Source organism: Alosa sapidissima, chromosome 21 (assembly GCF_018492685.1).
Source record: "Alosa sapidissima isolate fAloSap1 chromosome 21, fAloSap1.pri, whole genome shotgun sequence".
Taxonomy (NCBI): domain Eukaryota; kingdom Metazoa; phylum Chordata; class Actinopteri; order Clupeiformes; family Clupeidae; genus Alosa; species Alosa sapidissima.
In genome coordinates this window covers 26,031,364-26,046,289 of record NC_055977.1, presented here as the reverse complement: position 1 = coordinate 26,046,289, position 14,926 = coordinate 26,031,364, and the positions used below count along the sequence as shown (strand labels likewise).

At 40.4% G+C, this 14,926-nt stretch overlaps 2 protein-coding genes across 2 annotated transcripts; one reads left to right on the top strand and one right to left on the bottom strand.

The window, feature by feature from the left end:
* Window positions 1-78: 78 nt before the first annotated feature.
* nkiras1 (NFKB inhibitor interacting Ras-like 1) lies at window positions 79-2,381 on the bottom strand. The gene is made up of 4 exons (XM_042077390.1): window positions 2,113-2,381; window positions 1,597-1,710; window positions 1,168-1,409; window positions 79-1,002 (listed from the first exon to the last, which is right to left on the bottom strand). The coding sequence occupies exons 2-4, from the start codon at window positions 1,688-1,690 to the stop codon at window positions 760-762; spliced, it is 579 nt and encodes a 192-aa protein (XP_041933324.1). The 5' UTR covers window positions 1,691-1,710; window positions 2,113-2,381; the 3' UTR covers window positions 79-759.
* A 339-nt stretch (window positions 2,382-2,720) lies between these two features.
* On the top strand, window positions 2,721-6,071 carry rpl15 (ribosomal protein L15). Its single transcript, XM_042077386.1, has 4 exons — window positions 2,721-2,801; window positions 3,506-3,687; window positions 4,049-4,185; window positions 5,704-6,071. Exons 2-4 carry the CDS (start codon window positions 3,516-3,518, stop codon window positions 6,007-6,009), a joined length of 615 nt encoding a protein of 204 aa, XP_041933320.1. The 5' UTR covers window positions 2,721-2,801; window positions 3,506-3,515; the 3' UTR covers window positions 6,010-6,071.
* The last annotated feature ends 8,855 nt before the right edge of the window (window positions 6,072-14,926 follow it).

Sequence of the window (14,926 nt, the reverse complement as noted above, 5' to 3'; positions counted from 1 at the left end):
AAGTCTGTTATAGTCTAAGATCATTGTAACCTCTTCAATAGGCTGCCAACAGATAAATAACTAAAAACAGACCCATGGTTCATAGCTGTGAAAAAAAGCATGTTTTGTGTTTTATTATGATTACCATATGTAAGGAAAACAGCATGGAAGCTACATATAGTGTGCATTTCTGCAGCAAGCTTTCTTCTGGTAAAGCTTGCATTTTATCCACAATAACAATATAGGGACCATTTGTGTATCACAAAATGTGCTGTACGTTAGGACTCCCTGGGCAGTCAATAACAGCTTTCCTTGACCTTCATATGGTGCTGAGTTACAAAAGCAGCAAAGGATGAACAGCATCTCATTCTGTTATACTGATGTCTTCAAGAGCCTTACTGTGTAGAATGCACTGGAGTGGTTAAATCAAGCAGTAATTGAGTAAGGTGAAAGAGTAAATAATAAATATTGTTTTATGTCATTCACACACATAATGTCAACATAATGTAAATATGTCATACGCAGACACAGTAAATCAATAATTGGCAGAGTGCTACTGACAGTCTTGCTGAAAGAGGGAAACACTGAAAATCGATAACCGTCTACTGAAGATGACCCATCATGGCCTACAACCACCGCGTCAGCTCATTACGCTCCTGGTTTTCCATCATGTTCTTTTGGTCTTGTGAGTAGGCTATGCAAGCTCAAAGGGTGTGTAGTACTAAAAGTCTCAACTGCCAGGTCTTTTCTATAACTTTTCTGGAGTTTTTCCATTTGGGCTCAGATGTCGTTGGACGTTGTACCCTTGCTCTTGCGACCGGGTAACGGGAAGGCGGACTTGCTCTGCGGTTGCGTCAGGCGGCTGGTGAGGGTGGTAAAGGGCTCGATCAGGGAACTGCGCTCTGCCACGCTCACTTCCCAGAGTTTCACCTTCTCGCCTCGTGCCCACTGCTGCGCCACGTCCGACTCCACCTTACGACGCTCGCGCAAGTCGGTCTTGTTCCCCAGCACGATGACCGTCACCTACCATCCAAAAAGAGGGTGGTCACTAAGCACTTTAATGATTTTGTTATTGCTATTGATTGTCATGTACAACAACTTCATCATAATACCTACAGAGAACCAATATGTGGGTCTTAGGCAGAATGACACAGAGAGGGAATAATAGAGTATGATAAAGCCGTATACCTCCTTCTTGTCCCTGGATTTATCGATTTCCTTCTTCAGAGCATCGACTTTCTTAAAGGACTCTAAACTGTCAACACTGTACACTAGCACAAACCCATCGGCCACGGAGAAATAATGTTTGGGTAAATCAACACCATCATGGAGCCCTCTGGTGTCGTATAGACGCAATTGCTCTCTCACGCCACGGTCTGTTTCGACTGAGGCAACGTATACATCCTCCTGGGTTTGGTTTGATTCCGTGCCTAGCAGGGTTACAAATGTGTTAAACTGATTTGTATTAGCATAATCTTGAATGGCAATCTGTAGACATATCGCGTTTAAAAGTAGCTATCTTACACATAACCAGAATGCTAGTTCAGATAGGAAAATCAAAAGTATAGTGAAGCATGAAGCAAAAACACTAAACTGCAGGTCTTTAATGATACTCACCAACAATATGATTTCCGTATAGAAGGTGCTCTAGAATGGCAGTCTTTCCTACCGATGCCAAGCCACAGACCACAACTTTGCAACCTTTCCCCATTGTGATTTAACGTAGATGTCCTTGACAGGAAACAGAAACAAACACCTCGTATCAGAGAGGGTTAAAGCGGAGCTAGTAATCAAGGATCTTTGCTCGTATGTTTACATTGGCTACGTCAGGAGAACTTTCATAATTGTCTTCGAGTTACGTGAACGTTACATGTATGAAACCATGTAAAAAAATGTCACCTGGTGTAGTCTAATCAAGGTATAAGCTAAGCTAATTCTAAACAAAAATAATGAAGAATAGTGTCAATAAGGAAATGCCTTAGTCTAGTATGCAGTTATGTGGCTAATTAGCTAAAAGAAGGCTTTGGGTAATCGTTAGCAAACATCGCATTTAAACACGTATTACCTTACTACTGTGAGTCAATCTATCTCTAAACGCAAACCTGAAACAAATAATGTATGTTGATCACTTACCACTTTTTCTTTCCAAGAAGCTAACGTTATCGCCTGAGCAATCGACAGGGAGATAGATGATATAGCAGTCACTTGAAGACAGTTCTTCCTGAAGTTTTCAGACAGCTGACCGTTCAGCCATTTCTCATACAGTCCATGAAAACTATGATGTTCGTATATGTGATATTCCTAATGTCGAGATGTAGCAAACGTTAACGTTATATGACAAATTTGTCACTCTCTTTCTTTCCTTCCTTCCTTAACCCGTCACTGTTATTGGGCGACGTCATATCCGCGAGCTCAGATTGGAGCGAGACCATGATATTTTTTTAAGAAATTCTCTGGTGGTACGAATCGTTTTCTGTCATTGGGTGGCAAAAACTAAATATATTCTCACAGAAAAAAACTGTTAACTTGTGCTATTTTGTTCATTAAACCCGCAAAGCAATTACAATGACTTATACAGGGGTATGTCCCTATGTCTATTCTTTCAGGATAGCATTACATAATAATACAATTAAACATTTTAACAGTGTTGCTATGGCAGATCAAAAGCGGTATCTATTAATATATTCTATGAATATATATTTTTATCACATCGAAAATAATTACTACATTTCCCAGGACCCAAAACAGGAACAGTCGTCACCGCCTGTGTCAAAAGGCATGCTGGGATTTCTTTCCTTCCTTTCCGGCTGGTACGCCATCATGTAAGCGAGATTTTTTAGCTTTTCTGATAATACAATCGCTGTTAAATCGTAGTCAATATAATACAATCGTGACCTCAGATTATGTACACATATAACGGAATGCATAAGCATATCTATCCAGTCATTATTTTTTAGTTTTTGTGTCTGCTATGTTGGTTTATGTTCAACTTCTGCTGTGCGAATCTATGTAACAAGCTAGGTGTCTGTAGTGCACAGTTACTACTTAAAATATATTGTTCTATTTCAGTGGTTTTAAGTACAGGGGTTAATTTGTTGTAGGAACAGAGATAAAGCCAAAACTAACCATTTTGAAATAATATGGTTATCGGCTGGAAGTATTTGTTTGTCATTGTTTATCTCCCAGTTAGTTGGTTATCCTGCTAGACCTAATGATGCATGCTTCTCTTGAGTGACGGCCTGGCTAGTTGAATCAAGTAGCTAACCCGTAGTGTTTTAGTTGCTAAAGTCCATATAGTTGTTTTGTTAATGTGGTTAGGCCGCTAAGTTATAACGCGTTGCTTCCCCCGTTTCATTATGTGGTCGGTATTGTCACCTAATGATAAACGTTAAGAACAGGTCCTATGGTGTTTGTCATAGACTGAACAGTGGATATAGCAGTAATTTACCAGTATTCTTCTGTTGTACACAATTATTTGTATGTTGCTTTGAAAATAAATACCCTCCCCCCCCCCTTTTTTTTGTAGCTGATACAACATGGGAGCGTACAAGTATATGCAGGAGTTATGGAGGAAGAAGCAGTCCGATGTTATGCGTTTCCTGCTTCGAGTCCGATGCTGGCAGTACCGCCAGCTCTCCAGCCTCCATCGTGCTCCTAGACCCACCAGACCCGACAAGGCCCGCCGTTTGGGGTACAAGGCCAAGCAAGGTGGGTAAAGGTTCTATCCTGTCCACATGTGTGTCTGTTGGAAGCATGGGGCATTACAGCCTGGGGTGCTCCAAACCTGGCTTTATCAGATGCTTACAGGTGGTGATGAATATGTGGTGAAGTTCTTTCAGATGATCTGAGTCAATGTCTAATGGTTGTGGTCTTTTGACTAAAACACAAATCTGTTCTTTCCTGACCTTTTGACCTAAAGACACTGTTTTGATGTCATGCATATACTTTGCTGTTTAACAATTGAATCATTGAAGTATCGCACATTGACTTACTGAAGAGTTGCCATGAAGTCCTCATCTTTTACCGCAAGTGCTGATATTTGTACATGTTCCGTGTTGCTCGTTTACAGGCTACGTTGTCTACCGTATCCGTGTGCGTCGTGGTGGCCGCAAGCGCCCCGTGCCCAAAGGTGCCACCTACGGCAAGCCTGTACACCACGGTGTCAACCAGATCAAGTTCGCCCGTAGCCTGCAGTCCGTTGCTGAGGTATGTTCATCTTTTGTGTAATTTGTGTGAATTGTGCACGCCTCCAGTCTGATGCTTGTGTAATTTGTGTGATCAAGGCAGCGGATAACATTCCGATATAGGTAATTTTATATCCCAATAGTGACTCCAAACAGGATGCTTTTTTGGTCTATTAAGTTAATTGGCATGCAAAGCCTAAAATGCCAGAATAATGAGAATTGAGACTACTGTACAGATCAAGAAAACTCTGCAATCATAGTTCAGATGCAAACAAATCAAATAGCGCCACAGTGAGGCAAATAATTGCTAAATGTAATCAATGTGTGGTGGTGTAAGTCAGTGTTTTTCAACCACTGTGCCGGGGCACACTAGTGTGCCGTGAGAGGTCAGGTGTGCCGCAGAAAATTACCCAAATGTCACTCACTGGTCCAGAAAAGTAACTAGCATCAAAGAATTTATAACCACATGCCCTCATTGATTGTATGATTGCACTATTTGTGGTATGCAGACATTGTACGACGGGGGCCCCATATCCAGTATTCACAGAATCCCATATCCAGTTCATAACAACAATTAAATTAGATGGTCACCTACAAATGAAACAGAGGGCGCTTGTTTTATTGAGTAGGTCTTGCATAGAAGCAATAATAAGGCCATATCTGTGTATTATTTGAAATTTTAGGCTATGGTATGTTTATTTTTTCTTCACACAGGATGTTAGTGTGCCGTGGGACATTTTAAGTGTCAAAAGTGTGCCATGGCACAAAAAAGGTTGAAAAGCACTGGTGTAAGTTAGTAGGGAAGGAGCAGAGGCCTATTTCATTAACCTTCCAATGGCGACTGACCTAGTGTTATTTTTTAGGCATAGACTTTTATGTACATCTACTGAGTGGTGGAGGCTTATTTTGCACCCTGCAACGATCATCTATGCCATAACATGGTATGCTGTAAGCTATTATAATGGGGAGGAATTATCACAATATGCGATGGATATGTGAACTCTAATCACACATGTGATGTGGATTTTAGCGAGTGTATTGGTCTCTTTCTGCTCTAATAAAACTAATAGTATGGTGTGTGCAACAAACACAAGAATTGTACACTTTTATATCCGTATAATAAGATGTAATAAAGATGTTGAATCTGGAATCCTCTGGATCTAGTTCAATATCAACTATGTCTTCATTGCTCGTCCAGTGTGGAACTTTCATTCAGTGGTACAGATGTCTCATTGATGGTCTTCAGTAGTGATTTACTGAATGGCACTGTTTGATGGCTGTCCACCGCATGGTGCTCCTTGATGTGTGGAATCCTTTGATGTCAAACTTCTAGGTTGACTATCAGCAGGGATGGTATTAGTTTATTCATCTACAACCTTTATATACCTTGGTTCTAGTGAGATGCGATAGACAAATAAGTGCACTCTGAAGTGAGGTGCTGTAGCATGTTCAAGCTTTTAGTATGCCTTGTTAAGAAGTTGTGTGGTTTTGTATCCTAAACGGGGACTACTAACAGGACGTTTTACTCTTTCCTCTGCAGGAGCGTGCTGGTCGTCATTGCGGAGGCCTCCGGGTGCTGAGTTCTTACTGGGTGGGTGAAGACTCCACATACAAATTCTTCGAGGTGATCCTGGTCGACCCCATGCACAAGGCCATCAGACGCAACCCCGACACCCAATGGATCACCAAGGCGGTGCACAAGCACAGGGAGATGCGCGGGCTGACGTCGGCGGGCAAGAAGAGCCGTGGCCTGGGCAAGGGCCACAAGTTCCACCACACCATCGGAGGCTCTCGCCGTGCCGCCTGGAGAAGACGCAACACCCTGCAGCTGCACCGCTACCGCTAAGGGGCACGCTAGCTGTCTCTGTACATTTAGCCAAAATAAAAGAAACCCTTTTTATGGTGGTCCTTCCAGTCTCCTGTTCTGGCTTTGTTAGTTTGTCTTGGTTAGCATTTGGACATAATGAGCCAGTTTTCCCATACATGGACTAAGGCTAATGTTTGACTGAAAGTAGTCACATAATAAAGCATTTTATCAATGGAGGTTTAAGTCTAGGAATAGGCTGAAGGCATGTGCAGGAAGCTGGATTAATGTTGTGTTTGGTAAGGTGTGCGCTCCTACAGTTCAGTCGTATAGTAGCTGTAGTATACTAGGACTATTTGTTATCCCTCAACCCTGTTAACCTTATGTAGGTAAAATTGATTTCATAAGCAAGCCACCCCTAAGAGTACAATTTTCAGGAGTTACTTCACTGAGTAACTTGATAGGGTTCTGAAGTACTAAATTCTGAAAATGCCTTTTCTGCAGATCTTTTTTGTATTTAGCCTAGCATAGAGTAGGATCAGGTCTCCAAGAGGCTGAATAACCTAGAGGTTTTGTAGTTCATGTTGATGACCAGTAGCTCTGGTGTTCTGTGCTCAAATCTCCCAGTGTAGCGCTCTGCATCTTCTGCATGTTGCCTGAACTCGTGGCTGTTGCAGAGTTGGTGGACATGCGCACGTTTTTAGAGTAATTGCCCCTTTATTCATGCGAGTACATTCATAAATATAGATGAGCATTGTGTGTTTATCCTGGAATGTGTGTCCTAAAACTTTTTAATAGTAAGACAGAACATGGCCTTTTCAGGCCTATAATAATAGTAGTGAACATAAAATAAATATAAAAATATAAGATATGAATATGTTCAGGTTAATAGACAAGTGCTATTTCAAGAAAAAGTCCTCTAGAGGCATTTCTTAGTAAAAGTTGGGAACAGGATTTTGTATCATGTTTAACATGTGCTGAATCCAACTAGCCCTGTTCCCAAGCAGAATTTTGAGTTTTTGGAAGGGTGTGAGGAACCAGTGATGCGTTGAGCAGTTTTCACCATCCTCTGCCGTGCTTTCCGGTCGGAGGCAGAGCAGTTGCCATACCATACTGTGACAGTTGGTGAGGGTGCTCTCAATGGTGCAGCGGTCTGAGGAGAGAGGTTGTGTTCTTTAGTCTCCAGGAAGAAGAGATGCTGGTGAGCCTTCTTGATCAAGGTAGGGGTGTTGAGGGTCCAAGAGAGGTCCACAGAGATGTGGACACCCAGAAACATGAACTGGTGAAATGCTCCACCTCAGTCCTGTTGATGAGGATGGGGCTTTGTGTGCTAGCTTTTGACTTCCTTAAGTCCACAATGAGGTCTTTGGTCCTCTTGGTGTTGAGAGCCAGGTTGTTAGGTGCTGGACCTCCTCCCTGCAGGCTGTTTGATTAGTGTTGCTGATGAGAACAATCACAGTAGTGTCCGCAAACTGACAATGGTGTTAGAGCCATATACAGGTATGCAGTTGAAGAGGGAGTAAAGGAGGGCTCAGCACACGCCGGTGTTCAGGGTTGAGGGTTGAATAGGTGAGGTTATCTAATCGAACAGACTGCGGTCTGTTGGTTAGGAAGTCCAGAATCTAGTTTCAGAGGGAGGTATTGATGCCCAGTTCACTGAGTTTGTTGATCAGTTTGGAGGGGATAATGGTGTGGAACTGAAGTCAATGAACAGCGTTCTCACTACGTAAAGATTGCATCCTCTGGGCTCCTGTTCTGGCAAATTCTCTTGAAGCACTCTATACTGCAAACAAAACCTACCTCTGGGTACAAATAAAGTAACTTGAACTTGCACTAGTTATAAAGTTATTCATTTAGCTATTAATTCACAGGACATTCAATCATTTTACTAACACAAAGGTTATGAAGAAATATGGGTAACACTTTATGGTAAAGGTACATGAATTATCATGAATTCATGCATTAATTCATTCCTTTATATCCTATGAATCATCAGGAATTGACAGGAATTCATATACTCTCATTCATGATGACCTCATGTATGAACAACACATCAACTAAAGCATTAGGTGTGATGGGTATATCATGATTTATGATTTCTTAAGCATGATAATGATTACATGAATTTTAGCTTAATTGGTCATGCATTCATCATGTCTGTGGCCCCTCAACTAAAGTAGTGAATAATGACATGTGTTTAGAGAACTCCAAAGTTATGTTCAAATCAGAATTTGAGCAGTGATGACCACATTTTTGGCATAAAAATAAATAGTCATGATCATGCTTAATACATCATAATTCATAATGATGTGCACCATACCTAATACTTTAGTAATGTGTTCATGTATGAGGTCACAAATGACAAACTATGAACTCAGTAAATTCCTGATGATTAATTAGATATTAATGAATGAAGTAATACATAAATCATGAATTAATGATAATTCATGTACCCTTACCGTAAAGTGTTACCGAAATGGGTAAAGGCCTATGTAACTTACTCCAAGACTACATACATTACCAACCTAATTCACTTCAATTATGTAAAATGTAATGTAAATCCGGTTTTATGGCCAAGTATACTTGCATATACAAGGAATTTGGTCTCTGAATCCCATCCGTGAATTAGTGAACACACAGGTCACACATTGAAGCACACATTAACCTGGAGCAGTGAGATGCCTTGCTACAGTGATGCTCGGGGAGCAGTGAGGGGTTAGGTGCCTTGCTCAAGAGCACTTTTTTTCTACTGGTCGGGGATCGAACCGGCAACCCTTTGGTTTCAAGCCCGAAACCCCTTCAAAAACATAAGTCTCATTCGTCAAATACCGTGTGCCTGCTCAGTTATAACATTTTAACAATTACATTTTTCAAAGGTTTTTTCAGGTAATTAACATAGGCATAATATAGATTGTTTTTCTTTTTTCACAGCCTGTATCCTTGATCTATTGGCCGAGGGAGATTTCTATGAACAATATGAATTAATTTACATGGTATGATGACATCCTCCCAAAGAAAATGCCCAAAATTGCCATTTTGGCAGCCATTTTGTTTATGCTAATTAGATGGTCATAAACTCAAAATTCAGCTTGGGAACAGGGCTAGTTGGATTCAGCACACCTTATAATTAAAAAGTCCTGTTCCCAACTTTCATATCTCAAAAATATCTCCTGTTTATAAAGGCAACATGGACAGGACTATCCAAATGAACAAAATACAGCCCTGTCACATTCATAAAGCCTCTGAAAGGAGGCCATAGGGACTTACATTTGCAGTGGTTTTATGATAGACTATAGACTGACTTTGAATATAGATAAATAAGAGTTATATATGAATGAAAGTAGTTCTATAGATCCCATTGTCACAAGTTAGCGTTTGAAATACACACATTTCCTGAATTGGTGTAATATTCTGTCTGTGTGCTCCTTTATATCTTTATATATAGTCAATGCTTTATATATGCTACCGGCTTTTATATTTTCTTGTTTTTGAGGGTAAATATATTTTGTCTGTTGAAAGAACACCAGATGAATCAGAGAAGCAGTGTAAACATTGCTGATGTAAGTGATCGTTGTAGCAGCACATGCCTGATTTTTAATGCAATATTCTACTTCTAAGTGTACAGAGACCTATCAGCAACTATCTTTTCTGTGTCCCAATGGCAAATTGTGTTTGCTAATCCAAGTGAAACATTTTAAAAGGATAACTGATCACTGGAAAAATATTTTGCAATTATGTTTGCATAGCTGAAAACTGATTCCATGATTAAAAAAGCAATACAACTGGCTTAGATGAGTTTGGTGACTAAGGCATCAGCTATCAAATGGCCAGAAACAAAGAACTGTATTCTGAAAGATATCATTCTGAGAAATTATGTTTTCTAAACAAAATTCAAGAGTAGACCATAGGGTTGATTGACAGCCATCACTTCTGTTTGTAGGAGATAAAAATCCTACCTCACAGGTTCTCAACTGGCAGCTTTGTAATATAGTACAAACAAACATGAACATCAGTGTAATATCAACAGAACAGGTGGCCTCGGTTGCTGACCTAGATAAAGGTGTAAAGAAGAAACACCCCAGACTGACCAATGAAAATGGCCAACAAAACTGATTGTTGACAGAGTAAGACTAGGGTACTGTAGAGAAATCTAATCTGATCAGATGGCAAAGAAGAACATTTGTTAGACAAAGACCATTGCTGGAGGAGTGTAGCCTATGACTCCATCCATCAAGAAAGGTGGAAGTGTTGTGATGATCTGGGGGTGTTTTGGACTCAACTCTATTCAGAATTTGAGGGCGGGGCAGGGTAAATTCGGGCTGGCCTCCAGGCTATAGGAAACATGAAGAAAGATGGCAATGAATGCTATCACACCCTATGGATGACACTTGATTGGATGCAGTTTCCTCCAAAAAGGACAGCTCAAAGCACAGCTCCAACCTTTGCAGGAACATTGTAAAGGGAATAAGTCAGCTAGTAGGCCTATCCTGTCTATAATGGAGTGTAAGGGACATTTCTAAGCAACCCCAAACTTTTAAATGGCATTCTACAAAAATGTAAATACATCATGAATCATCTCAAAGATTTGACTTCAGGTCATAGTAAAATCAGCCAGTGCAATATTCTGCATGTTTAGCACACACACATTTGCACACAGTGCTGTATGTGGAAGAAATAAGCTTAAGATGACCGTAGAGTCATTTCAGCATGTTTTATTTCAGGTAGTCAAACATGAGCAAAACTCAACATGTTGCATCATTACATAAGTGTCTTCAGTTTACAAGCCATTGCCACTTCAACTATATTCAGTTCATCAAGTCTCAATCAACACCTTTAATCAGAACACTTCATGAGTGCAATTCAACAGGTACACACAGGTGAAGTAAGTTGTTATCCTGTTAACACGACACCCCTCTATCTGGGGGAGAAGTGAGAATAGCGGATGTGGATGGAGGCCAGCATGTAAAAACCTGAAAGTTGCTTGAAGAATCCAGTTCAATCTCAGGGCTCAGAGTTCTCATGCACTATGCTTGATCTCAGGCATCAGTCAAGCTTCAAATTTAAAAACAAATATTTATATAGAGCAGCTACAAACATTTTAGAGAATACAGTCACAGACATGATCTGCTTGATTACTAACAGAAGCTGGTGTTGGTATCTGCAGGCTAGTCCATCTTAAATTTTATCGCAGCAACCCAAAATGGTACTGGCCCCCACATGCTTGACGACATCGGGTCATGCTCCTAATGAGGCGGCGGATGGTGTCCTGAGGCATCTGCTCAGATATAGACAGGGCCATGAGCTCCTTGACAGTATGTGGTGCTACCTGGCAGTGTTGGATGGACCAAAACATAATGTCCCAGAGATGTTCCAATGGATTTAAGTCAGGGGAGTGTGGGGGACAGTCAATGGTATACATTCCTTCATCCTCCAGGAACTGCATGCACTCTCACACTATAATGTACATTTTTTCCTCTGGTTTCTCGTTGGTGGAATGAGTTGCCTATGTTCTGTGTTCCTGTGAGTTTTAGATCTTTCAAGAGGGGTGTAAAGTTGTTTTATCATGATTTTCTATTGATTTTCTTATTTTATCACCAGTTTTAAAATATGAACTGTCAGGTGTATATTTAACAAATGCAGTGGCGCCAGCAGAAACATTTGACAGGGGAGGCCATTGCAAATCTTTGGGTGGCACACCAAAACGGGGGGGTTATTTAAATTAATAGTAATATATCACATATAATATATTAGGGCCACATAAGAAGAGTTTGGCTCCAAAACGCTATATTCTCCATTTAAATGCATTTTCATAATTCATTTTTTTTATTAAATGATTATTTTGTTTTCGGATCTGTAATTGGGTAATTGTTATTTAATCAAAACAGCACAACTGTACTTTTATTTATATTATCTGAAAAACACAATTAAATAACATGACTTATTAATGTTTATTATTATTATATTATTATTGTCATTATTGATATTTGATATTAATGACATTGTTATGATGATTATTTTGCACAATGTTGGCTACCATCATGTTTAAAGTAAGGTTCATTCTGTAAATCCCTTTGGACAAAACCGTCTGCCTAATTATATAACTGTAACCGTAACCATGTTTTTACAGAGCTTTGCCATATGGGTGAGTTAACAGAGTTAACAGAGTTAACAGTTTGCCATACAGAGTTAACAGTTAACACTACCTCACTTACTTCCCTCAGGATTTAGTACACATCCTCATCACTGATAAGTGTAATTGCCCTGGTGTAATTCAGTGATTGTGTTTTAAAAGGACTTGAGAGACAGGCAGACAAATAGATGAATGGACACATACCTTCCATCAAGAGTAACAGTAAGAGATAAGGAAACAAAATGTGTTGGCCTTCCATGAATCAACCAATCACAAACTTTCTGTGTCAGATATTTGACATCAGTGCAGATTTAAGCTGATGATACAACATCTTGAGCAATGTTGCTGGGCAATGTTCCTCATTATTGTGGTTCTGGCATGTTCTCTTTGATATTGGGCAACAGTTTCTTTTCTGAAAAACGTTAATCATCAGTAGGGAAATCATCATGATCATCCAATCACAATACATGAAACTGGTTATGTGGTTGCCCAAAAATTGCCCCATGTATATGACCTTCATAAATGATAAATTAGTCATAACAAACAAAGTATATTTTTTAGGTATATATTTTTTTTTTCAACAAAGAAAAGCATACATTGGAGGTAAAAATATGGGTCTAGGGACCTGAGTATTTCAATGTGACTTTTTCAAATATTGACAGTTTATGAGCTAAATATGGCTATAATACTACATGGAAATGGACTTAAAATAAGCAGAAGGGATATCAAAGGGATTGGATTCCTTGTATCAAACAAAGTAGAGAAAATACATTAGGCTATACAACAATTTAAGACTAAAGGAAGCTGAGATAACTTTTCTCTTTTCGGCGGGGGCCATTTTGGATTTTATGGATAACTTCCACTAGGGGGGCTACCCCAACTTGTATCCATTAACACCCTTAACCTGACCCTAGCCAGATGAATGTCGTTCCGCTTAGCTCCGCCTAGCTTCACTCACATCCATCTGGGACCTCTTCCATTGAGAGTGATTTCTCCAACCAACTTTATGGTTTAGCCAATCAGGACGCAGGGTGGGAGTTTCATAGATGTGACATAGCGTAGAAGCGACTGTGAGTCTGTTATTAGCGTCACGGGTTGGCTTCGATGTGAGTGGTTGAAGTAGCACGTCAATAGATGACGGACAAGTGGCTTATTCAATCATATGCAAGCATTTTTTGATTAGGCCCAGCCTTCTGAATCAACACTTCAATTGATCGGTTCCAGATGGATGAGTGGAGCTAGGCGGAGCGAAATTCATCTGGCTATTGCCAGGTTATAACACCCTGCCAAAAATCAAAAACGTATCCAGAAGCAGAAGTGCCCAATTTTCATGAATTGCAATCTAGCTACAAGGACAAGACTGTAGTTTACCGCAGAGAACGTCTAATAAGGGTAGGATGATTTCTGCATGACATGTAATTCCCATTTCTTCTTGAAGCTGAAATAAATCTGAGAATGTTTATCGGACATGCTTGGTTTTTACTGCAGGTAGGCTACGTTAATCTTAAGTTATATCAATAGCCTAGAGTAGCCTAGGTAAAATAATGTTACTGTTAGCATTGGTTGAGTGATAGAGGCCAATTTGATTATTGATGTATTTGTAGAAAACCATAAATGCGGTTATAGGCTATACCAAGAACATTGATAACAGCACTAATTGCATCTTTCGACTGTCATCTCATTTGCTTATAACCTAGGCTACTAACAGGAGCTAAGTGAGTTAGCCACAACACGTTCGCTACGTGAAGGTTTTCTAATGGAAAATATTATAGGCTACCTGAAAGATAACCTGATGATGCATCCTAAACACCGGGCTGGGACATTTAGCTCAAAGTCTCAAAGCATCTGAGTCAACGTTAATTCCCAAACACCCATATATAGGCTACTTCAATCCTCTCTATTTTCAAAGGTGATTCAAGTAAGGAAGAGCATGGCTCAAAGTAGGACTGAAACTACATAAATTCGTCAAAGTGAATCATTTGTGTCAACTCGCCGCAATGTAGATTTATTAACGCACCCGTGATCTACATCTCCATTTAAACCAAATGTTTTAGAGCGCACGTTGAGAGATGTATCCAGGGCAGGGCTACACATATTTGTTGCACGTGCTACATTCTTTGCGATGGATGATTTAGTACCAACGTTACACCGGTCCAATACAGTTTTGCCTATGGCTATACCGTGAGACTGAGACGTTTTTTGTTTGTTCGAAGTGCGTGTTTAGGGTGTGAGAGGGGAGTCGATGTGCTTTGATTCCAGCTTGGTAGTAGTAGTCTATGCGATTAAAAAACACGTGTGTGTGAAGTATCCAAACAATGATAACGCTTTCATGGCTGCTTCAGCCATAGACCTTGAGCTACTGTACAGTGGGTTGGGTTCCATTTAGAAGTGTCGCTTTCCGTGATTCACACAGCTGCGTGAAATGTATTTAGCCTGGCTAGCGCCACCACTTCTCAATGAGACGTGGTCTGGGAACCAAACGTTCATTTTCTCGTATTTGAAAAAAATGCCCAGATCCGTTTATTGGGTGCCACGGATGTCTATCAAATGCGTCTGTGCATAGCCAGAGACTTTCTAATGTGGAGACACAGCACTCAAAAAATACTCCATAGAAATGCATGGGGCTAGTTTGTCACGCCAATATGGCCGTTGTCTACACATATCCCACCCCTTCCTCGGCAAAACGTCGACATGTGAATACATTGAGCCAATCATGTGGTGTGTTGTGAAGACATCGTGCCAATCATGTGTTGTGATCTCGCCGCTGGAGCAAGATTGGTGTCGTGAAGCCTTGCGCACGCGCACTTCTCCAGCTGTATCGCTGTGTGG